The sequence below is a fragment of the Vanacampus margaritifer genome, chromosome 4, assembly GCF_051991255.1.
Source record: "Vanacampus margaritifer isolate UIUO_Vmar chromosome 4, RoL_Vmar_1.0, whole genome shotgun sequence".
Taxonomy (NCBI): domain Eukaryota; kingdom Metazoa; phylum Chordata; class Actinopteri; order Syngnathiformes; family Syngnathidae; genus Vanacampus; species Vanacampus margaritifer.
Window position 1 is genome coordinate 5,997,501 of NC_135435.1, and position 22,116 is coordinate 6,019,616.

The 22,116-nt window shown below is 39.7% G+C and overlaps 2 protein-coding genes across 2 annotated transcripts in view; one reads left to right on the forward strand and one right to left on the reverse strand.

The window, feature by feature from the left end:
- tp53bp1 (tumor protein p53 binding protein, 1) overlaps nt 1-7,486 on the forward strand; it is a 35,402-nt gene extending 27,916 nt beyond the window's left edge. Inside the window, exons 21-29 of the mRNA XM_077564673.1 lie at nt 1-79; nt 258-649; nt 2,378-2,569; nt 2,675-2,854; nt 3,571-3,762; nt 3,836-3,930; nt 4,006-4,202; nt 6,936-7,072; nt 7,156-7,486. The exon at nt 1-79 is cut by the window's left edge and continues 68 nt beyond it. Of these exons, the coding sequence (XP_077420799.1) occupies nt 1-79; nt 258-649; nt 2,378-2,569; nt 2,675-2,854; nt 3,571-3,762; nt 3,836-3,930; nt 4,006-4,202; nt 6,936-7,072; nt 7,156-7,361 (1,670 nt within the window). The 3' untranslated portion in view covers nt 7,362-7,486. The remainder of the gene's footprint in view (nt 80-257; nt 650-2,377; nt 2,570-2,674; nt 2,855-3,570; nt 3,763-3,835; nt 3,931-4,005; nt 4,203-6,935; nt 7,073-7,155) is intronic.
- Nucleotides 7,476-22,093, reverse strand: tubgcp4 (tubulin gamma complex component 4). The gene is made up of 18 exons (XM_077564674.1): nt 21,899-22,093; nt 21,219-21,347; nt 20,063-20,185; nt 19,923-19,976; nt 19,778-19,834; nt 19,493-19,572; nt 19,197-19,398; nt 18,473-18,638; nt 18,251-18,375; nt 17,866-17,916; nt 13,660-13,765; nt 13,161-13,268; nt 9,201-9,342; nt 8,949-9,126; nt 8,705-8,839; nt 8,506-8,622; nt 8,275-8,414; nt 7,476-7,796 (listed from the first exon to the last, which is right to left on the reverse strand). Exons 1-18 carry the CDS (start codon nt 21,974-21,976, stop codon nt 7,790-7,792), a joined length of 1,998 nt encoding a protein of 665 aa, XP_077420800.1. The 5' UTR covers nt 21,977-22,093; the 3' UTR covers nt 7,476-7,789.
- Between the last annotated feature and the right edge of the window lie 23 nt (nt 22,094-22,116).

Consider the following 22,116-nt stretch of genomic DNA (forward strand, 5'->3'; position numbering starts at 1 on the left):
AGGACACAGGTACCCCCGAGTCTGGGGCATTAGTTTCACAAACCCCCAGAGGACGGGCTAAACGTGGCCGACCCTCCAGGTGAGTCCTCCCAGAGGCTCGCCATGCATGTTAACACAACTCACGTCAAATGAGGGCACCTGCTGTAATCTCGCATGACACTTTTCTTCTCACTAACGTTCTACATGGTAGCTCTTTATTTCCATAGTCAGTTGTATAGCGTGCACTTTGATTTGAGCAAATCTTGTGGATCTTCCAGGGGAGGAGGTGCTAGCGCACAGCCACGTCTCAGCGCTCAAGGTCAGCCCCTGTCGTCCTCAGAGGATGAACCTTACATCCCGACCCCGCACGTCCCCGTCACCCCCACAGACGACGAGGTTCCGTGCCACTCCAACTCCCTCCGGTCATCCCCAGAGGAGGCAAGCTCAGCCGGGAGTAGCTTTGTGGGACTGCGAGTGGTGGCCAAGTGGTCGTCCAATGGCTACTTCTACTCTGGCCGCATTATCAAAGATCCTGGGGAGGGGAGATACCGCCTGCGTTTTGATGATGGCTATGAATGTGAAGTGGCGGGCAAAGATATCCTGCTGTGTGACCCCATTCCACTGGAGACTGAGGTCACCGCTTTGGTGGAAGATGAGTTCTTCAGTGTAGGTAGGTAAAGTAAACTCAGCTGATTCGAGGAGGAGACTTCTGTATGGATCACACAGAGGAAAAAGTCACTGAAATTCACTGGTTGCTCATTAGCTGAGCAGATTTGTCATCATTACACGTCAAGGTTGTAAAAGTTCTCTGTACTTAAGAAGTAGAGACACTTGTATAGAGAATGCTCTCTTCAAAATACAAAATACAATTCCAATGAAGTGGATACAATGATTTGCAAATGCTTTTCAACCAATTTTCAATTGAATATACTATAAAGAAAGATATCTAATTATTTTACTGCCAAACGTTATCCCAAAAACAACCCCGACAGTGCCAGCCGATTCTTAGCATTTTCACTCATCTTTCAAGGCAAACAGAATATTGTGTGCTATGACTACATAAACATGGATACCATATGAAAGATTGGATTCCATTCTTTCATTAGAAAAAAAAGTATGTTTCTACCTTATTCGTCATTTAGTAATCACCGTTTGAAAATGGGTAATTTGAGTGATATCAAGCGAAAATAGAAAAAATAAGAAAACAAGCATTTTGTGAAAAGAAACATTTTGAGTGACTTTGACACTAATATTTTTTGTTTAGTGACGCTTTGTGAATTAGATTTATTGTGACAAACGCTTTGATCGTTCACGTCATCCTTGAAAACAATATTTCCTAAGATCCGCCATGTTTTCATGTAATTTGATACGCGGGAATCAATTGCAAAGAGATACAATGCTGCCATCTGCTGGCCATAGTTCATGGGTGTTTTGGGATTTTCCCACCCTTTTCACAAACATTCACAAACCACCACTGCACATTACGTTGCACTGACCATTGAGAAAAAAAACATCAATTGATGTTATTGGCGGCATTCATTGGGATTTTAGTATACGTCAATAAACGTTCTTGTCGGTAAAAGAGTTCATGTTCAAACTGATCATCTTTTTTTTCCCCCCTTCAATTATTCTGAATTTAGTACCTGTAACACATTCCAAAAAAGCAGAGCTAGGTAACAAAAGGGCTACATCTACAAATGCAAGTTAAAAGTCTACCATGCAAAAGTCATATATCAACAGCACTCTCGAACGCCGCCGACTTCTCTGGACCCAAAAGCTCATCTGAGATGGATTGATGCAAAGTGGAAAAGTGTTCTGTGGTCTGACGTGTCCACATTTCAAATTGTTTTGGGAAATCATGGGCCAAAGAGGGAAATGACCATTTAGATTGTTGTCAGTAGGGAGGCGCCGATATTGGGCAAATAATTTTTTTTTTACAAAATCTGACGTCTGATAAAAGTTACCTCTAAAACCATTTTAATCTCAGGAAACTTTTTATTAAAATTTTCAGTTAACACTGTATAAGAGATACTACTGACCCTGGGAACCTTCTGAAACATTTGCTGAACATTTTGTTTTTAATTTTGGGGAAAAAATTACTGTAGAAAAATATAGAGAGCTATGGTATTTAAATGTTAAGTTTCCATTTAACTTTTTAAGACTTACTGATAACTTTGGGAGCTACCTGAACTTCTTGTTAAAAATTTGAAAGGATGTCTATTGTCTAAGATTAAAAAACAACTTCATTTTGAAAAGCCAGAAATATTGTTCAATAAACATGCGTTAGACATTACAACAAAGTCAAGATTGGCATTTGTATTTCTTTTTTTAATTCTTCTTCTTTCTTTTTTATTTTACTTTCTTTGTCTTTCTTTTTCTTTCTTTCTTTCTTTCTTAGGTGTGGTGAAGGGTTATAGAACAGAAGGGCAAAATCTCTTCTATAATGTGGAGCGAGACGGTGAAGAGCAGTGGTACAACAGGACGTCAGTCATCCTCTCCCTGGAGCAGGGAAACAGACTGAGGGAGCATCACAGCCTCGGCCCCTATGAGCCCTCCACGCCCCTTGCCAAGGCCGCCGACATCAGCCTCGGTATGTACCATCAGCACATATACGCCTGGATAAATAATAACAAATGTCCATCTGAAATGTATGAGAAAAAGAATTGTGGACTAAGCAATCTGGTTGGCTGTGCAGATAATTTGGTGGAAGGCAAAAGGCGACGCCGAGGAGTCCCTGGCGGATCAAACACCCCAATCCACAGTTCCACTAGCAGCCCTCGAAACCCGGGTCCCTCCACCAAGAGAAGGCTTCGCACCTCGGATAACGACAGCTCGCCGGCCAAAAGAAGCCGCAGGGGTGCCGGCGCCAGAGCCGGTACAGAGACTCTCTCACCAAAAGCATGACCGAATGAGTGGACGACATGTCATACTTTTTTTTTTTTTTTTTAACAAGACCTGTGATTTTATTTGATATTAACCATATTTATACTTGACCAGATTTTTTAACAGCAGTTATGGAAATTAACTTTTAATAACTTTTAATCGGTGTGTTTTAAAATATTTAAGCATTGTATTAGTTTTTGCACTTTTTCAAATGAATGTTTTTCAAATGATTGATGGTCAGATTTCATGTGTGTTTTGTGCTGACCATAACTACTGCGACGTCAGTAGTATCAACTCAAGTCCCTCGTCCCTGTGCTGTTTGTGCTGCTGAGGCCTATTTGGTAAAGAAAAAAATGGCATTTGTGTGCTGGTGGTGGTGGTCCACAGGTGGAGACAATAAAGCAGAAAGTTTGTAACATCACTGGTGTTTCTCATAGCAACACGACAATTTCATGTTAACTCATTTGCTCCCAAAAATTATAAAAACTTTCTATTTTAAATACGTTTTTTATGTTTGTTTGTTTTATGCTAGAGCATATAGAAGGCTTTGATGCAGCTTTTGACATGAAGAGGTGGCTTACAGTAATGGTAGTTATTACAAAAAACGACCAGTAGGTGGCAGCAAAGTATATTTTTCGCCTGATTTGGGTGAACTGATTTTCCAGTTTGTTACCATATATAGAATAAGATGAATGTATTGTTCTGCAGCTCCGCGGGTCGGCATGTGCAACACATCCGGCAGCGGTACAGATCTTGCCGGGCAGACGTGCGATCCTGCCGAGACGCACGGCCCGATGCCCCACAACGCGTCTCTCTTCATGGGCTTCGCCTTCATGCTGACGGCCTCGTCCGAGACGGACCGACTGAATAATCTGCTCAGCGACGATCCGGAGGAGGATGGTGAGGCGGACTATCCTCAGATGGCGGAGACATCTAAGTGACAGGCTTAACATTTGTTGTGTTTTCCAAGCAGATCACGTGCAGACCAGCCCATTTAACAAAGCATACACTGAATCTCAACTACTGGCGGGCGGTGGCTTTGTCCTGCCGGATTTTAATGAAGAACAGGCAAGTGCTCTGATTGGATGAAATTCCACATTGGTCATGAATTGGGCCCTCACCTCGCTTGGGTCCTCCCCTCAGTGCAAGGCAGCCTACCAGAGTCTTCTCATTGTGGACCAGCACTGCCGTACCAGGAAGTACTTGCTGTGCTTAGCCAGCGGCGTACCATGCGTCTCACATCTTTGGGTGCGAGACTGCTGCAAGGACAACAAACTGCTCAACTACAGGAACTATCTGTTGCCTGCTGGTTTGGGGCCAGATGGTGACATCATGGAATGGTAAAAAACAATGTTTTCAAATCGATTACAATTGGTATTACGATTCGGTAATTTATATATTCAATATATTAAGTTATTATATAAGTGGAATGCGGTGTGAATTGCCTAGTTACCTGGCAATTCAATCCGTATCACGATTCATTGGTCACGATTCGATTCAATACCGATGATCACGATACGAATTTGGTTAAAGTCGGTTATTGCGAAAAAAATTACTAAAAATTTTAAAAATACTAATCAGTAGTTATAGACAAATGAAGCTTCATGAAGCACTTGTGATATTGTTTGACTCCTAGATGGCACTCTTGGTTTAAATGTGCCAGCTAGCTAGCTAGCTAGCTAAACAGCTAACCAGACAGACAGACAGACGGACAATGAAGCTTCATGAAGTATTTGTGATATTTTTTGACTCCTCCAGATGACACTCTTGTTTTAAATGTGCCAGCTAGCTAAACAGCTAACCAGACAGACGGATAATGACGCTTCATTAAGCACTTGTGATATTGTTTGACTCCTCTCGATGACACTCTTGGTTTAAATGTACCAGCTAGCTAAACAGTTAACCAGACAGACAGACAAACAGACAGATGGACAATGAAGCTTCATTAAGCGCTTGTGATATTTTTTACTCCTAGATGACACTTTGGGTTTAAAAGGGCTAGCTAGATAAACAGCTAACTAGACAGACAGACAGCTTTATGAAGCACCTGTGATATTTTTTTGACTCCTCTAGATGGCATTCTTGGTTTAAAGGTGCCAGCTAGCTAGCTAGCCAAACAACTAACCAGACACATAGATGAAGCTTCATGAAGCACTTGTGATATTTTTTTACTCCTCTAGATGGCACTCTTGGTTTAAAGATTCAGCCGGATTGTAATCAATTTCCATCGCTATTATCTTAAGAGCACCATCTATAGGCGGTTCATGAAGCTTCATTTCCCCATCACTACTAATCAGTAAATTTGTACATGTACACTGTAAGATTTGTATATTTATCTGAAACCTCAGACTTATAACTGTGAGCCACTGTATTCAACCAACAGATTGCAATCTTTTTCAGGCTTGAAAAACATTGCAATAAAATATTATGGCTTAAAACATTAAACATAAGATTCTTCCATGCCTAAAGTGTGAACCTTAACCCCAAGTAAGATATTTTATTGAATATTTTTTTCATCAAAAATGGATGTGTAAACATCGATTTGGCCGCATATTGAATCAATGCGAGAATTACACACTGTAATATCGCCAAATATTTTTTTTTAACACCCCTTAAAGAACCTATTGCATACCAGCCAATTTAGAGCATTCCGACTAATATTTCAAGGCTCACAGAATAACATTTTATGGCTAAGTAAACACAAACTACCAAATGAGAAATTAGACTCCTTTCAGCGCACACAAAAAAGTTTGTTTCTACCTTATTGCATGTTTGTATCATCAGCAGTAAAAGAGCAGCAGTAAAAGGTGAGCTCTTGGCAAGACACCGCTATTTTAATGTGCAGAAACGAAAAAGTCACGGCGCATTTACTTCATGACAACGCATGCCCATATCGCACCAGCCTGGCCATTCCTAACTGTTTACATCAGGCTCGTTTGGATTGACAAAAGGAACGCAACACCCGTTATTCCAAAATCCAGCCTTTTCATTCCGTTTGGCTGTTTGGTTTCAACCAAGCTGCTTGTAACAGTTGAATTTCCAATGATCTACAATGCTCATGAGCTTCCACATTGTTTTGATACTTTTTGATCTCCTCCAAATTAGACCCAATGCTGGATAGTTTTTTCTTTTTCTTTCTTTTTTCCCCACCTAGCTTAATGATCATTCCAGAGCTAACCAACACTTTTCTCTGGTCATGCCTATTTAAAAGAAAAAAAGGGTTGACAACAATTTCCATCGCTGGTACTTCTCATTAGAGTTCACTTTGATGACAAATCACATCAATCGCGTTCAAAAGAGTTAAATCAAAAAATGATTTTTGGAGTCAAATTGTTTCTTGTACACCCCTAACAGAGATGGGAAAAGTAATGAAATTCTCTACTACTCAAAACAACTTTAGTAAAAGTACTCACTCAAATAATTACTCACTAGTAAAAGTACAAAAGTACAGGATCTGAAATGTACTTGACGAGTAAAAGTAACAAGTATTTTAACCATATGTTCCTCCTACATCAATTTGAAAGATATTAGCTAATGGAGCAAAAATGGGGATACATCGGCCAATTGACTCCCTGACTTGCTATCAAGTTCAAATTATCCTTTGTAGTGGCGACACGCATTGCCCTCAAATCAGAGGTGGCAAATCCAGGTCCAGAAAGTAAAACCCTGCCACAGTTTGCCTTTAGCCCCTTGTGCTAGCTAGCTCCCTAGCAGGCAAAAATTAGCATCATGGAAGCTAGCTAGCTAGCACCTGAGGCTAAAGCCAATCTGTGACAAGGTTTTTACTTTCTGGACTTGGATTTGCCACCTCTGCCTCATATTTACGGGTTGTTCTAATCTAGCCAATTGCACATCATGTGACTGCGTGTCATAGAGCCAATCACAAGCTGCCTGAGATGTAGGGGCCCCATTAGTAACGCTTCATATGATTGGCGGAGCCATTGACGCTGCTTTTTCTTCCACCTCAAGTATTTTAATCGTTTTCGTGCATTTAAAAACAAATGTATCGACCTTGTTTTGAACGAAATTGAAGCAAACAAAAATATTGAATAGCAGTATTTGTTTTTCCCCAGGCATCCCCGCTGCAGTCCCTTCAAGGACCTGCATTTTTTCCTGGTGTTTGAGAAGCCAGTGGAGCTTTGGGCCCAGCTCGTCACAATGGCTGGCGCTTCTTCAGTCCGACATTTCCATGCTGACAAAGATGCTTCTGGTAAGGGAGACATCAACTGTCCCAATAGTCTGCTGCTTAGCCAAAGTGACCATTTTTTTCCCTTTCCCCTCTCTCACGTGTAGACGTTCCTGCAGGCAAGTATGATGTCGTAGTATCCGACCATTCCTGCCCGCCACTCATTGAGAAAAATGTGACATCACTTAAAGTCCCACTGGTGTCTCCTGAGTGGCTCATCCAGAGTGTCATCTGTGGGGAGCGCCTTGATTTCCAGAGCAAGCCTCAGTATTTCCACAATTACTCCTCTTTGACATCACAATCGTCATCATAAAACACACGTAGACTGCCTTCAACCCTACTCACTGTTCAGCATTTGTTTTGTTGCATGCCTCTACTGTACATAAGTTCATTGTGCGTTTTTATGGGAGAATAAATGTGATCCGTGTTTCACTTTAATGGGTTGCTTTTATTTTTGACACGTTACATGCAATAAGGTTTCAGTATATTTACAGTTTATACAAAGTGTCAGCCTACAGTCGGTAGGTTAGAATGACCAAACTATGAAAACAATAGTACATAACATTGAGATTTGGCAGCCGCCTCAAAAGCAGAAGCTGTCGACAGTCTGAAAAGATGGTCAAGTTGATGGTTGGACCAAAAGCAAGGTCATCAGTCTTGATTGTGAGAAGCCCATTTGAAATGTATGTAACAATGTTTTAAAACTAACACCAAAGTCAAAATACATTCTCTGTGGTCTTCTCAAACACTGAAATGAAAGGAAATAACATTTTAGACAAATAAGCGACATTGTTTTCTTACAACAAAGAGGTAACTTTGAGCGCTTAAAAAAAAAAAACAGCGTGATTGGTCAAGTGCTGGTCACATGACATATGGACGGCTTTTCCAACAACCTTGCAAGATCGCCCCAATTAAAAAAGGAGAGACACCTAAACTTATTAATAGTGGGAAATGTTATTTCTGATTTTTGGAAATATTAATATATTTTATATGTCTATTATTATATTTTTGACAGTTATAAGTGTACAAATTTAAAACATTGTGACTGGATGTATCAAATACGACAAATCAAAAGTCATGTGGAAGTGAAAAATGTGTTTGTTCAAAAGGACCAATAAATAGGCCCACTTAAAGAATCAGAATTTTCACATATATTTAATGGTTTTAAGGTTTTATAGGGTTAAACTGACTTAAATTCTGAAGAAAGTATGAAAAGTGTAGTTTACCTGCCCAGGGTGCCTCCAGCCTGCGTGTAGTATTTGTTGTAGTCCAGTCGCAGAAGCAGCTGAGCGAGATCTGAGTTGATCTGATGATTTCGCACGCTTGACAGAATTTTGAACAGTAGTGATGACTGACGTCTGAAGCCCTGAAAATAAATGCAGAATATGTGGCAAACTTTTTTTTCTTTCCCTTTTAACATTTAGCAGCATTGAAAAGACTGTCAGTGGTCTGCTCACCTTGACGAGAATGTCCAACTGAGCGGTTCCCCTCTCATCCAGTGACGCCACACTTTGACTGACCAAAGAGCAGAAATTTTGACAGAGCTCCAGGATCTCATTCAGGCAGTGGAAGACCTGACAACAGGAGCATTGGAGGCTTGGATTTGTGTCACAAGTTCAAAGTCTGTAGTATTGAAAATGCAGTTGAATTTCATACTGGCTTGAGGAGGATGAAGGACTGGGCCAGCAGGTTGCTGAGGAAATGGTCATGGGCTAGTCTGATGCTTTCAAAATCTCTGGTGGAGTTGATTTGCTGAAGCAGTTGAGAGAACTGCGACTCCAACACGTCCACCTGGAGGCAGACAAAATAGTAAAGCAGCTTGTGTTAGTGCGACACACTGAGGGAATGGGGAAAATACTGAAGTGTCATTTCACACGCCGTTTGTTCATTTGGCCATTACCTGCAAGTAGTACTGCAAGTTATCGATCAAGAAAGCCATGTGGTTACGTAGTCTCCACTTGATCGCGTCTGTCTGGCTGGACTTCAGATGCTTCCTCTGCATCTGCAAAGCCCAGCAGTGTTGGAGCTGGGACTGCACCCGCCGCACACTCAGCAGGTACCTGAACACAACGTTGTATCTACCAGAGAGACAAAAGTGCTCACCAAACAGAAGTATTTTTAACTGTAAAAGAGGAAAAAGATCAATACTGACTTTTCCAGAACAGCTGGAGTGAAGAGGATGTGCAATGGCCACTGAACCTTGTAGATGAGGCCGAGAGCAGCCCAGCCAGTGGGAGGAACCTCACGAGGGGAGATGTCTTGTGGAGGAGTTCCGTCTCTGGGTCCCATCATATCTGAAAATAATAATTACAAAAAAGTATTACCATGAGAACAGAACCAGACTCCCAGATTAACAACTGTTTGTGCAGATTTCTGATCATATTTCTAAGGAAGAGGATTAGGGCCAGTGAAGTGAATAAAAGGGTTAGCAGGATTCTCACTTTATTCTCAGAATTCTGACTTTAAAGTGAGAATTCTGGGATTCAAGTCAGAATTCCCACTTATTCTGACTTTAATCTCAGGATTCTCACTTTATAGTCAGAATTCTCACTTTGTGACAGAGCTATGAATTGTGGGGGAAAGTCAAAATTCTGAGAATAAAGTCCCTTTGTAGTCAGAATTCTGTGATACAAGTTGGAATTCTTACTTTAAAGTCAGAATTCTGATTAAAGTCCGAATCCTGCCAATGTTTTTTTTTCTCTCCTCTCTGGCTCTAATCCTCTTCCATATATTTCCTAGAATGTACCGTAGCAACCATATTTTTTGGACTATAATTCGCCCCGGAGTAAGTTTCACTTGTAACAACCAAAACGTTTTTTCTAATTAGTTTAAAATCAGAGGTGGCAAATCCAGGTTCAGAAAGTAAAAACCCTGCCACAATTTGGCTTTAGCCCCTTGTGCTAGCTAGCTAGCTAGCTCCCTAGCAGGTAACCAAGCACAGCGGGGAGCTAGCTAGCTAGTGAGTTTGCTAGCTAGCACCATGGCTAAAGCTGGCTAAAATTCTTTCTGGACCTGGATTTGCCACCTCTGTTTAAAATGGCTTACCTTAGCTAGAATTGTGCATTGCATTGGGGAAAATGGTAGAATCCTGGTCAGTTATTGTGACTTTTGGTGCTGTTAAATCCTTGCTGTGGTGTAAGGAGGCCATATGCTAAACTAGCAATGATACGTCACACATTAGTTGCCCTGACTTTTCCTTTCAGGCGTCGCCACAGGGAATCAATTGCCTCCATTTAAGCCTGTCCTCTGCATCCTCTGCTCTCATACCAACTACCTTCATGTATTCTTAACTTAATCCATTAATCTCCTCTTTGGTCTTCCTCTAGACCTCCTGCCTGGCATTTGGAAACTCAGCATCCTTCTTCCAATATACTCACTATCTCTCCTCTGGACATGTCCAAACCATCTCAGTCTAGCCTCTGACTATCTCCAAAGCCTAGCATACAAGTCATTGTAAGCCCTTTGTTTGGCCTTTGCCACTTCTACTTTCACCTTACGCTGCATTTCCCTGTACTCCTTTCTACTTTCTTCAGTCCTCTCAGTGTCCCACTTCTTAGCTAACCTCTTTCTCTGGATCCACTTCTGCACCTCCTCATTCTACCACCAAGTCTCTTTATCCCCTTTCCTTCCAGATGACACACCAAGGACTGTCCTACCTGTCTCCCTGATCACATTTGCTGCAGTTGTCCAATCATCTGGAAGCACCTCCTGACCATCCAGAGCCTGTCTCAACTCCTTCCTGAAAGTCATACAACACTCTTCCCTTTTCAGCTTCCACCATTTTGTCTTCTTCTCGGCCTTTGCAGTCTTTGTCTTGCTCACCACCAGTCGTTCTACACACTACCATCCTATGCTGTCTGGCTATACTCTCACCTACCACTACTTTGCAGTCGCTGATCTCCTGCAGATTATACCGTCTACACAAGATGTAGTCTACCTGTGTACTCCTACTTCCACTCTTGTAGGTCAACCTATGTTTCTGCCTCTTCTGGAAGAAAGTATTCACAACAGCCATTTCCATTCTTTTTGCAAAGTCAACCACTATCTGTCCTTCTGCGTTTCTCTCCTGGATACCAAACTTGCCCATCACCTCCTCATCATCTCTGTTTCCTGCACCAACATGTCCATTGAAGTCTGCACCAATGACAACTCTCTCACTTCTAGGGATGCTCTGCATCATTTCATCAAGGTCCAATCAAATGTTTTCCTTCTCCTCCAGCTCACATCCCACCTGTGGCGCATACCCACTAAGAACATTGATCATCACACCTTCGATTCCTAGCTTCAGGCTCACCACTCTGACACTCTTTTTACCTCCAGGGCGTTCCTAACAAACACCTCCTCCACGATAACTCCTACTCCATTTCTCTTCCTATCTACACCATGATAGAACAACTTGTACCCTGCTCCTAAACTTCTAGCTTTGCTCCCTTTCCACCTGGTCTCTTGAAAACATAGTATGTCCACATTCCTCCTCTGCATCATGTCAACCAGTTACCTTTTCATAGTTCTGACATTCAAAGTCTCTACTCCAGACGTGGGCAATCTCGGTCCTCGAGGGCCGGAGTCCTGCAGGTTTTGGAGGTTTCTCACTTCCAACACAAGCTGATTCCAATCAACAGGATCGTTATCAGGCTTATGCAGAGCTTGCTGATGAGCTGATCATATATCAGCTGTGTTGGAGAAGGGCAACATGCAAAACCTGCAGGACTTCGGCCCTCGATGCCCACCTCTGCTCTACTCTCAGTCCTAGACTCTTGGTGTTCCGCTTCGCTTTCTTCCTACTAACACACCTTTCTCCTCTCCTTCTTGGACCAACAGTAGTTCAGTTTCCACCGGCACCCTGTAGGTCAACAGCACCGATGGCAGTCGTTGTTAACCCGGGCCTCGACCGATCCGGTATGGAAGTCATATATTTGATTAAAATTATTAGTTAATAATAGTTAGTTATTATTAGTAATTACATTAGTTGCCATGACTACAGCTTCTTTTTCACCATTCATTTCTTCTTACACTCATTTGGCGGTTGGCAAATGCTTTTGGTGCATTACTGGCACGTTTCAGCTAGGGATAGACTGATTATCGGTGCCAATATTCAGCATTTTGACAAATATCGGCATCGGACTTTTTGAAGAATCGTGCAGCCAATGATATATCAATTTAAAAATGTGTCAACTTCAGGAAACTATTTACTATTTTCAGTTAACGTTATAAGAGATGCTGTTGACCCTGGCAACTTTTGTTTGAAATCATAACTAAGATAAGTAAAATTTTAATACTTGAAGATATTTTTACATTTTGGAAAACTTTATTTACTGTAGAAAACAATAAAGAGCTATTGTTTACGTTTTTATTTAACTTCTGATGACATGCTACTGCCCTTGGAAGAGCCCTGAACTTTTTGTTAGAATTTTAAAACAAAGATGTCTATTGACTAAGATTTTTTTTACTCCTATATATTACAAATCCTAAAAGTAGGGTGAATCAGAAGTACATAGTGATTTCTTCACAAAATTCCAATATTTTCAATTCCTGTTTTTGTGTGTTTCATGAGTTGGAAGTCCAAATTATTTAAAAAAAAATTGGAAAGGGAAAGTCGCAGGATCAGCCAAACTATGAAAAAAAAATACAAATATGGCACTTAAGTCAACTTGTTTCCCGTTTATGCTACTAAGTCATTTTAACTGCTTGTGACATTTTTTTTGTGTAACTTTTTGTAGGACAAAAAAGTGCGTACAGTACATTTCATTGATTTCCTCAACTGTCAGTATACTGACAATGAAGACCAATAATTCAAATTTACATTAATAAAAAAATAAAAAGTATCCAATGACATCCACTTGGTCTAAAGAAAAATTTAGTCTTTTTTATTTTACCTATTGTATTTTATTGCTTGTTTTTATTTTTAGAGTTGGTTTTACTAGATTTTATGTGTATGATAGTGTGCGGATTTTAATGTGCAGTACATTGGAAACATTTGTTTATCAAATGCTATAGAGATAAAGTGGATTGGATTGGATAAAATAAATTGTGTGTATATTCACTTGATTTGTATTTCAGTTATCTGAAAGTATTTGTATTTCAACATGGGCATTCTGGTCCACGAGCTGACCTTTGCTGTCTTTGCCCTGGTAGTCGACAGTGAGGTGCAGCAAAGGCAGCAGATTGTCATCATCCAACAACACCTTATGAGCTGCTTGCTGGAAAGCCACGTTGACATCTGGGGAAAACAGCAACAACATCTAACAATATAAAACGTTAGGCATTTCCCAAAACATCCATTTTACATAGAGTTATTAAGCAAGGCCGGTATTTCGTGTTTAAATGCTCCTACCAAAACAACATCAAATATTTTATGACTCAATTAGTGATCAAGTCATTGTGAAATACGAGGCTTGGTGACTGTAGGGCAGTCAAGTTCAAGACCTGCTATGGATTAACAGGACGGAAACTAGAATGGTTATGTTGAGTGAAGCACACCATATTGGGCTTTTAATTTTGCTCCATTTACTTCACTACCTCATCCACTGGCACTTAGTAGAAATGGATTGCGAGACAGATGGACGGAAGGAAAGGCCCGTAAAGAAGCATAAAGCATTGACGTGATTTACCGTGCTCTGTGACGGCCGTCGGCGGTGTCTTCAGCATGTGTTGCGCCAGGTCAATAAAAACCTGGTAGAGCTCACCGCGACCCAGCAAGTAGAAGTCCTTGATAATCTGAAAGCAGAAGACAGTAAGGGGCCCAGCAACTTTTTCATGAAAAACAGGATTTTTTAATGTATCAGCAAATCTAATTGTATGCTTTTTAATGCCAATTTTAATGCAACGTAACCCTCCTGTTATGTTGTGGGTCAAATTAATCCCTAAGGAAAATCTAAGGGGAGAAACAACAACAAAAAAACTTGTCTGCTGGGCTTCAAATTTTCAAAGGATGGATGGTTGACACATTGAGCCATTTTCAACAGTAAGAAGATATTTTGTCTATAATTAATGTGATAATGTCATTATTTTTCATAAACAATTAGTACCTTTAAAAACCAATGTTGCCACTTGCTGTCGACTGAAGATGACATCACTTGTGCTGAGGAAACAGGTAAGGACCAATCATGTCTCAGTTTCCAGACCAATCATGTCTCAGTTTCCTGACCAAACCCAGAAAACAGGTGAGCCGTGATTGGTCGTTACTTATTTCCTCAGCACAGGTGATGTCATCTTCAGTCAACAGTAAATGGAAACATTTGTTTTTAAAGGTATTAATTGTAGTTATCAAATTAATTCTGGCCAAAATATTAACGTTTTACTGCTTAAAATCACAAATCTTATCCGTTTCATCTGTTCTAAATGTACCCAAAAAAAACAACAAGTTTTTAATACTCGAGGAATAATACTCTAGATCTAGATTTAGATATGGTTGTATCTTTTAGTTCATTGTAATTTGTAAAATATTTATTAAAATGCTATACAGTTGAAGTGAGAAACATTGAGTCAGAATTGTGTTGAGGTAATTTTTCTGCAACTAGGTGGAATTTAACGTTGGACGTTATTGACAGGAACAGTACATTTTTGTTTTAAATAAAGAGCAGATTAATTGGAATACAAAGTAACTTGTGGATTCCTGCCCATTTTGTTCATTATGGGATTTTCTACCGCCAGAACTTTTGTAGAACTTTTCAATTTACCTTGGTAAAATTCAGTTTGCGCGTTTTTCCACCACCAACAATTTCCGGGGTAATTAAATTCACCAGGGGGCATCCCAGTACTATCTCAGCAGCAGGGTCTTGCTGAGCCAGGTTGGAACTTTGAGGGGGCGGGCTGCACTTAAGGAGGACCAAAACTGCCAAAATTAAAAATAAATGACTAAATAAATGACTAAAAGTGAAAATAAAAACAGATATACAAAATATGATTCAAAAATTACATTAAAAAATAATAGTGGAAATAAAAATAACAAAAAATAAATAAATACAAATAAATACAAAAATAAAAAACGAAATTCAAAAAATAAAAATAAATATAAAAATAAGTGTTGAAACAAATACCAAAATAAATATCTAAATAAAATTAAATATCAATCAATAAATAAAAACACTCTGCAAATGCTGCAGATGCTCTGCCAGGACAAAATGTTATTCAAATGAGGAAGCAGTCCTGAGCGTGTCTTGGGTTGGACTTCGCTCTTGCAAACTGCCTTTCATTGGTCGAGTGAGAGGCTCAATGAACAAGGAAGTCTCGCTGTCTTGCATTGGAGAACTCCAGCAATGGACAGCTATCTGGTCCACTGTCACCTGTACTTGATGTCGAGCAACTCAAGTCGCAAGTTGTGGTGACAGTGGACCAGATAGTCGTCCATTGCTGGAGTTCTCCAATGCAAGCCGGCGAGACTTCCTTGTTCATTGAGCCTCTCACTCGACCAATGAAAGGCAGTTTGCAAGAGCTCAGGACTGCCCCCTCATTTGAATAACATTTAGTCCTGGCAGAGCATCTGCAGCATGAAATAAATAAATGTGAGAGCAGAGCGTTTTTATTTATTTTATTCTAATCTATTTGTATATTTTTTTATTTATTCTGACATTTATTTTTATTTATTGAATCTTGTTTTTTATACTATATATATATATATATATATATATATATAGACATACACACACACACACACACACACACACACACACACACATACATACATACATAGCTGTGAACCCTGCAGGCATTGTCAGACTTTTTGTAAAAAATATTAAAATAACCTTATTAAATGTTTAGTCATACCCAAATCTACAATGCTGACATTGAAAATAATGAACTTGAACAAAAATAATGATAATATTGTCATTCATTCCTGAACAAAAGTTGTTGATTTAAGAAAAACTCAGATTTCATGGGTGCAAAAGTATGTGAACCTCTCACTTAATTGGACATTACACCTTTTGCAATGAGAACTTCATCCAAACACTTTCTTTAATGACTTTTGCTACATCGGGGACATGTGCATGCTTCAACAATCACAAGAAAAGTCAAACGACACGGCTTTCATGGAAGGCTTGTTAGGTAGTTACCCATCTCAACTTTGCCAGAGAGTACCCGGACAACACTGAAGCTTTTTGGAAGTCCCTTCTGTGGACAAATGAGTCCAAAATTGATGTTTGGTGGAAAGTCAACAATGCATACCAGCAAAATAACCTTCACCCTACAGTGAAGCAGGGTGGTGAGAATGTTAAATTCTGTGCTGGCTTTTTTTCCTCAGGACCTGGACAACTCCACATAATCTAGGGAATCATGAATTCAAAGGAATATTGTGAAATCCTGGATCATAACCTGAAGCCGGCCTTTGTGAAGTTACAGCCTGGTAGACGATGGATTATGCAACATGACAATAATCCAAAGCATTCCAGCAATGAATGTCTGAAGAACAACAAGATTCATGTTCTGCCCAGTCAAAATCCAGACTTAAATTCTTTCAAAATACTGTGGCGGGACCTGAAGTGTGCAGTTTTTGCTAGACGCCCATCCAACCTCTCTCAACTAGCTGCATTTTGCAAGGAAGAGTGGCAAAAATTCCCCCAATGTACTGTAGATGTGAAAGACTGATAAATCACTAAAGAAAGTGTTTGGATGAAGTTCTCATTGCAAAAGGAGGTGCAATGTCCGATTAAGTGAGATGTTCACATACTTTTGCACCCATGAAATGGTTCTTAAATCAACAATGAATAACAAAATTATCATTCTTTTTGTTCACGTCCATTATTTTCAATGTCAGCATTGTAGATTGGGGTATGACTAAACATTTAGGGTTCACAAACTTTTGAGCAGCACTGTATATAGTTATTTTTATTTCCATTTATTTTTTGGGATTTAAATTTTGAATTATATTTTTTATATCTGTTTTTATTTTCACTTTTAGTAATTTGTTTATTTATTTAGTCATTTATTTGTTTGGAATTTTGGCAGTTTTGAGCCTTCGTGTGCACTGACTAAGGCTGATTGGATGGTCAATGTGTGTGTGTGTGTGTGGGGGGGGTTGTAGTTACATCAGCTGGGCTCATCAAACTCATACGTCACCAAACTCATTTGAATCAATTACCGAAAACTCTATGACGCTGTGGAAACACATGATAAATTCCCTGCTGAACTTTTACAACCAAGAACTCCATTTACCCAGAATTCAAAGATCCCAGGCTTGTTGGTGGAAAAGCAGCTATTGTAAATAAAATTACAAGTAGTCACTGGCTTAAAGCAAATTTTAGTTATTTAAAATAAAACAGCCAGCAGGTGGCAGCAGAGTATAAGAGATGAGCCAGGGCCATGTTGCAGAACACCACAATAACAACAGTGACTGTGACAGACACGAAAGTCACTTCAGTTGATGCAGTTTTTTTTATTGTGTGTGTGTGTGTGTGTGTATGGGGGGGGGTGTCTGCCACAATAGAAGAAAAAAAAAAGTAGTTAAGTCAAAGTTATGCTTGAAATGTATGATTTTACAAAAAGCTCTATTTGTCAGTGTTTTTGTCAGAATGCGAATATTGACGAAACTTAGCTATATTCTACACAGATACAAATATGCTTTATTCGTAATGAAAGAAGAGACTCTAATCTTTTTTTGGTAGGTTCCATGTTTTTATAGCAATAGAACACAATATTCTGTGGGCCTTGCAAAATCCAGTAAAACAGCCCTGGGAGCGAAGGGGGTTGCTTTAGTGAAAATGACTGGGAGTGAATGAGTTAATGACCCACGGAAACCCTGTGAAATCTTTGATTCTGATTGTTTTCATCAACCCCAATTTGGTATTTAAAAAGAATTGTGATAGTAAAGCATATCATACCTTAAGCTGCTCAAGGAGCTCAGACTCCTCCACCATCAGCGTCCAAAGATGCTAAAAGGCAATCAAAATGTAATTGTAGCATTTTTAGATGGAAGACACACACTACTAATAAAGAGTTATGGATAGTCAAGTTTTGGGTAAAAATTCAGGATAAAAAAAGCACTATAACAGTTAGAGGTGAATTTAATCTGACATTCTCTAAAACATGAATTTTACCGTTCAGCACTAGAGAACAGCAAGTTGTGCAAAAAATACTCAAACGGTTGGACGTGGTCCAGTTTTGAAAAGGTCAAACTAAATACACCTGAAAGGTTTAAAGCACATTTTAAGTTCATCCTGAAATTTCAAGCCAAAGTCAATTTTTCTTTTTTTTCTTTTTTTTTACCTCTGCTACCGTGCTTCTGATGCGATCAATTAAATTTTCAAAATCAGCCAGGCTGAAAAGAGGCTGCTGCTTAAGTCGGTGCAAATCAGCAGCAAATGTGTCCTCCTGGTGCTTCAATATGGAACCTGAAACAGTCATCAATAATCTTGCATGTTTTATTCACACTAACTCAAATAAAATGGGAATGTGCTTGCAAAAGTCCACTTTTGTAAAATACGGCACCTGCTCGAGATGGACTGTGGTTATGGTTTTCAAACATCTGCACAGATTCTCCAACAAAGAGGATCTTCTCTGCCACTCGTATTGGAATGTAAGATGGCAACATCTCCGCTCGCAGGGAGAACTGCTGGAGGGACGGGGCCAGCATGTTCTCTTCCTCTACCAGTCTCTGCCAAGACACACAAAACAACATTAACTCATTCACTCCCAGCCATTTTCACTGAAGCAACCCCTTTCGCTCCGGGCTGTTTGACTAGATTTTGACTGATTTTGCAAGGCTCACAGAATATTGTGTTCTCTTGCTATAAAAACATGGAACCTACCAAAAGAAAGATTAGAGTCTCTTCTTTCTATCTGTTTCTGTTTTGCAGCAATTAGCATTAGAATATAGCTAAGTTTCATCATTATTCACAAATCTGTGTTTCAAACAGTGGGGGAAAGAGCTTTTTGCAACATGGCCCTGGTTGATCTCTTATTCTCTGCCACCTGCTGGCCGTTTTTGTAATAACTACCAATGCTTCAAGCACTCTCTTCAGTTCAGAGGCTGCATCAAAGCCTTCTTTGAATGCTCTAAAGTAAAAATTAAAAAAAAAACATAAAAAACGTATAAACACGTCTTTGGGAACACGGTAATATTTGAAATAGAAGGTATTTATAGGTTTTTGGGAGCAAATGGGTTAAGAATCAGTTGGAAAATTGAGAGTTGGATATCAGCCGTGCTTCTCACCAGATCCTGAAGTTCTCGCAGCTGTTTTCCGCTTAAGCCTCCCAGGCCGAGATCTTCCTCATCCTCCTCCTGGTAGGCGGCAGCCCCTCCCGCGCTTGGACCCTGTTTTACGAAAAACTCTTCACTTTGGTCCAGCAGTAATCCATGCAGCATCCAGGCGGCAAGCTGCTTGTACATCACACCATGGCACACGGCAAGGATCCTAATGAATGTTGCAAAACACACACACACACACATATATGGGTTGGTAATATGCGTTATGCAATATTCAAAGAATATTACAAAGGTTTATTTACTTTTCTAAAGCCATGCGGACAGGAGGGAGCCCCCCACAACTGTGCTTGTATACAGTTTCCAAGATCTGACAGCCATGGATCTAAAGCGGAGGAGACATTAACCAGATGGTTGTCAGCTCAGACAACCAGTGATACAAGTTCTTACTCATTTCTTCCACCATCATTATGGAGGACTCGAGTAGGCAGTTGATCTTATTAAACGTGGTAATTTGTGTCTGAATTTAGGCTTCATCTGACATACTACTGTTTCTGACAGAATTGCACCTGTTTTTGTCAAGTCCTTACCTTCTGTGATTTAATCGTCTCGACCACCACCATCACCGAGGGAAAAAGCAACTGAAACTTTAGAAAGGGTACGGATGGAACAGCTGTTCAGATTTATTTTCTTCAGGATTTCTTTACATTTATTCACAGGTCTTTATAAGCCTACCTGATCAAGCTTATAATTCACATGGGATATTGTCAGGTGGGGATCACCGAGGAACTGAAAGTGACACACACAAAAGTTGACCTGCTGTCCTCTTAAGTCACTTCTTTTTTTTAATTAGTTATTTTTTTAATTTAATATACCTCCTGTTCAAGGTCCAGTAGAGCCTGCCTGTATGGCTGCAGCATTGAGTCCAAACCTGTGCAGAATGCACGCAAGTAAATCCCATGAAGTCCCGTCTGGCTGGCCTGATTTGTGTGATGCTCCTACAACGAAATAATTCAATGACTCAGATTGAGTGAATCAAACTGTACAAATGATTAGAGGAGCAACAATTCATCGGCAACCCTTTCGACAATCAATTAATTGTTTGGAGACTTTCTTTAATTTAAAATTGTCCAAATGCTTTGGAATTTCAGCCTCTCAACAGTAAATATTGTCAGATTTTGGTAGTCGTCCATGCAAGCACACTGATTATCTTTGTGCTGAACCAAAATAAGACATTTGCAAACATCTGCTTTGACTTTGGTAAAGAACGATTAACATTTTTGCCTATTTTGTGGCATGACCAAACCATTAACTGAATCATAATTTCTGTTTATGCATTATCTGTGCTGCCAATTTGAAATAATGTCATGTTTTGGAATACAGGGATGGATTTTCTGTTTTTAACTGATACATCAATTAATCGAAAAACTTATTGAATGTTGAAAATAATCGCTAGTTGCAGCTAGCTGCAAGACAATAAACACTGGAAGATTGTTATCACACTTTTATTCTCAGAAAGAAAAGTTAAAGAGTAAATCTCAGCTAGTCTGAGACAGTGCAGTCCAGTATATGTACACAACATACACAATGGTGTACACAAATACGACTGAATTAGTTGTGGCCAGAGTTTAAACTTTTATTCAGGTAAATCAGTTTCAAGATTGAACTGTTTTCTTCTGTTTTCTTAAACTGATACTACTCAATGTTTTCAAGTTGTTATTGAACACATCATAGTGCAGCCAGGGCAGAAAAAGGTTGTGAAACTTTGGATTTAATAACTGGTTTCCTGTAGTTGCAGATTAACAGAAATGTTAGCATGTGCCACAGATTTCTGTAAGTTTTTAGTTGATACTCTAGTATTTTCTACCATGTGGAAAAATCCAGGAAACTCCATGGGGTTCACAATATATACATTTTCTTGCAACTGACTAGTAGGCTATAGCCATAAAAATGACAGTAAAACTATATATTTTGTTAAATGAAAACTAAGTACAGAGGCGAAATATGTTCAGCTGGACATCTGGAACTTACTTGTTGATGCACATGGCCAGTATGTTGCTCTATGAACTCCGTAAAGCGTACGTAATCGGAGCCCAGTTTACAGAGCCGATTGAGGACACTGGTCTCGCTAGGGTGAAGGAAGGGTAGATCCTGGGACAACTGCAGGTTCAAGTTTCATGTCCAAAAGAAAACAGCTTTATTTGATTATTATGCTTCAGACATGGTGAATGAATCGGCGGATCTGAACTAGTCTGATTATGGATAGACCGATTATCGGTCAGGTCAATTAACGGCACCGATATCCGGCATTTGGACAAATATTGGCAACAGCCTTTAAATTTTTTTTTTTTTTTAATCTGACAGCCGATAAGAGACCAATTTGAAACAAAGTTAACTACAATTAATTGTTTATTCAAATATTAAGTTAACTTCATAATAGATGCAAGAGGTGCAAGCTTCATAGACAAACTGAACTGAACAAAATAGTTCTGATTAGATGCAATTTTAGCCAGCGCCTTACAATGAATAAGTTGGCACAAATGAGATTGCATAGGTTCTGCAACACAAACGAAAAAACGAATGAAAGACAAAAAAATATGGACTAGTAATGGTATGCATCAACGGGATCAAAAAACGCATCCACAAATGTATGCTCGTCCGTGTAATCTAATCGTTTTTGATTGTTCTGTTTGGGCCGTCTTCCGCTTTACCTGCAATCCTGTCCGTTTATTCCATGTGAAAATGGTGCCCGGGTATCCACTCAATGCCAACAACAATTCGTGAATCATCTTACTTTTAATTAATAAAGTATAAATGAAAATCCACAGCAACGCTCTCTGCAGCCATCAAAACAAACTGTCGCCAACTCGCCGGAGTTGTCGCGGGTTGGTGACGTAACTCCCCAAAGGATGTTGGGACGTGGTAGCAA

Bases quoted from the DNA above. Each gene is read 5' to 3' on its own strand.
- tubgcp4 (XM_077564674.1), bottom strand. From the start codon at position 21,976: ATGATTCACGAATTGTTGTTGGCATTGAGTGGATACCCGGGCACCATT. The intron at 13,766-17,865 runs GTATGATATGCT...TTCTGCTTTCAG, and splicing joins AGCTCCTTGAGCAGCTTAAG to ATTATCAAGGACTTCTACTT. The intron at 9,127-9,200 runs GTCAGTATTGAT...TCTCTCTGGTAG, and splicing joins ACTCCAGCTGTTCTGGAAAA to ATACAACGTTGTGTTCAGGT.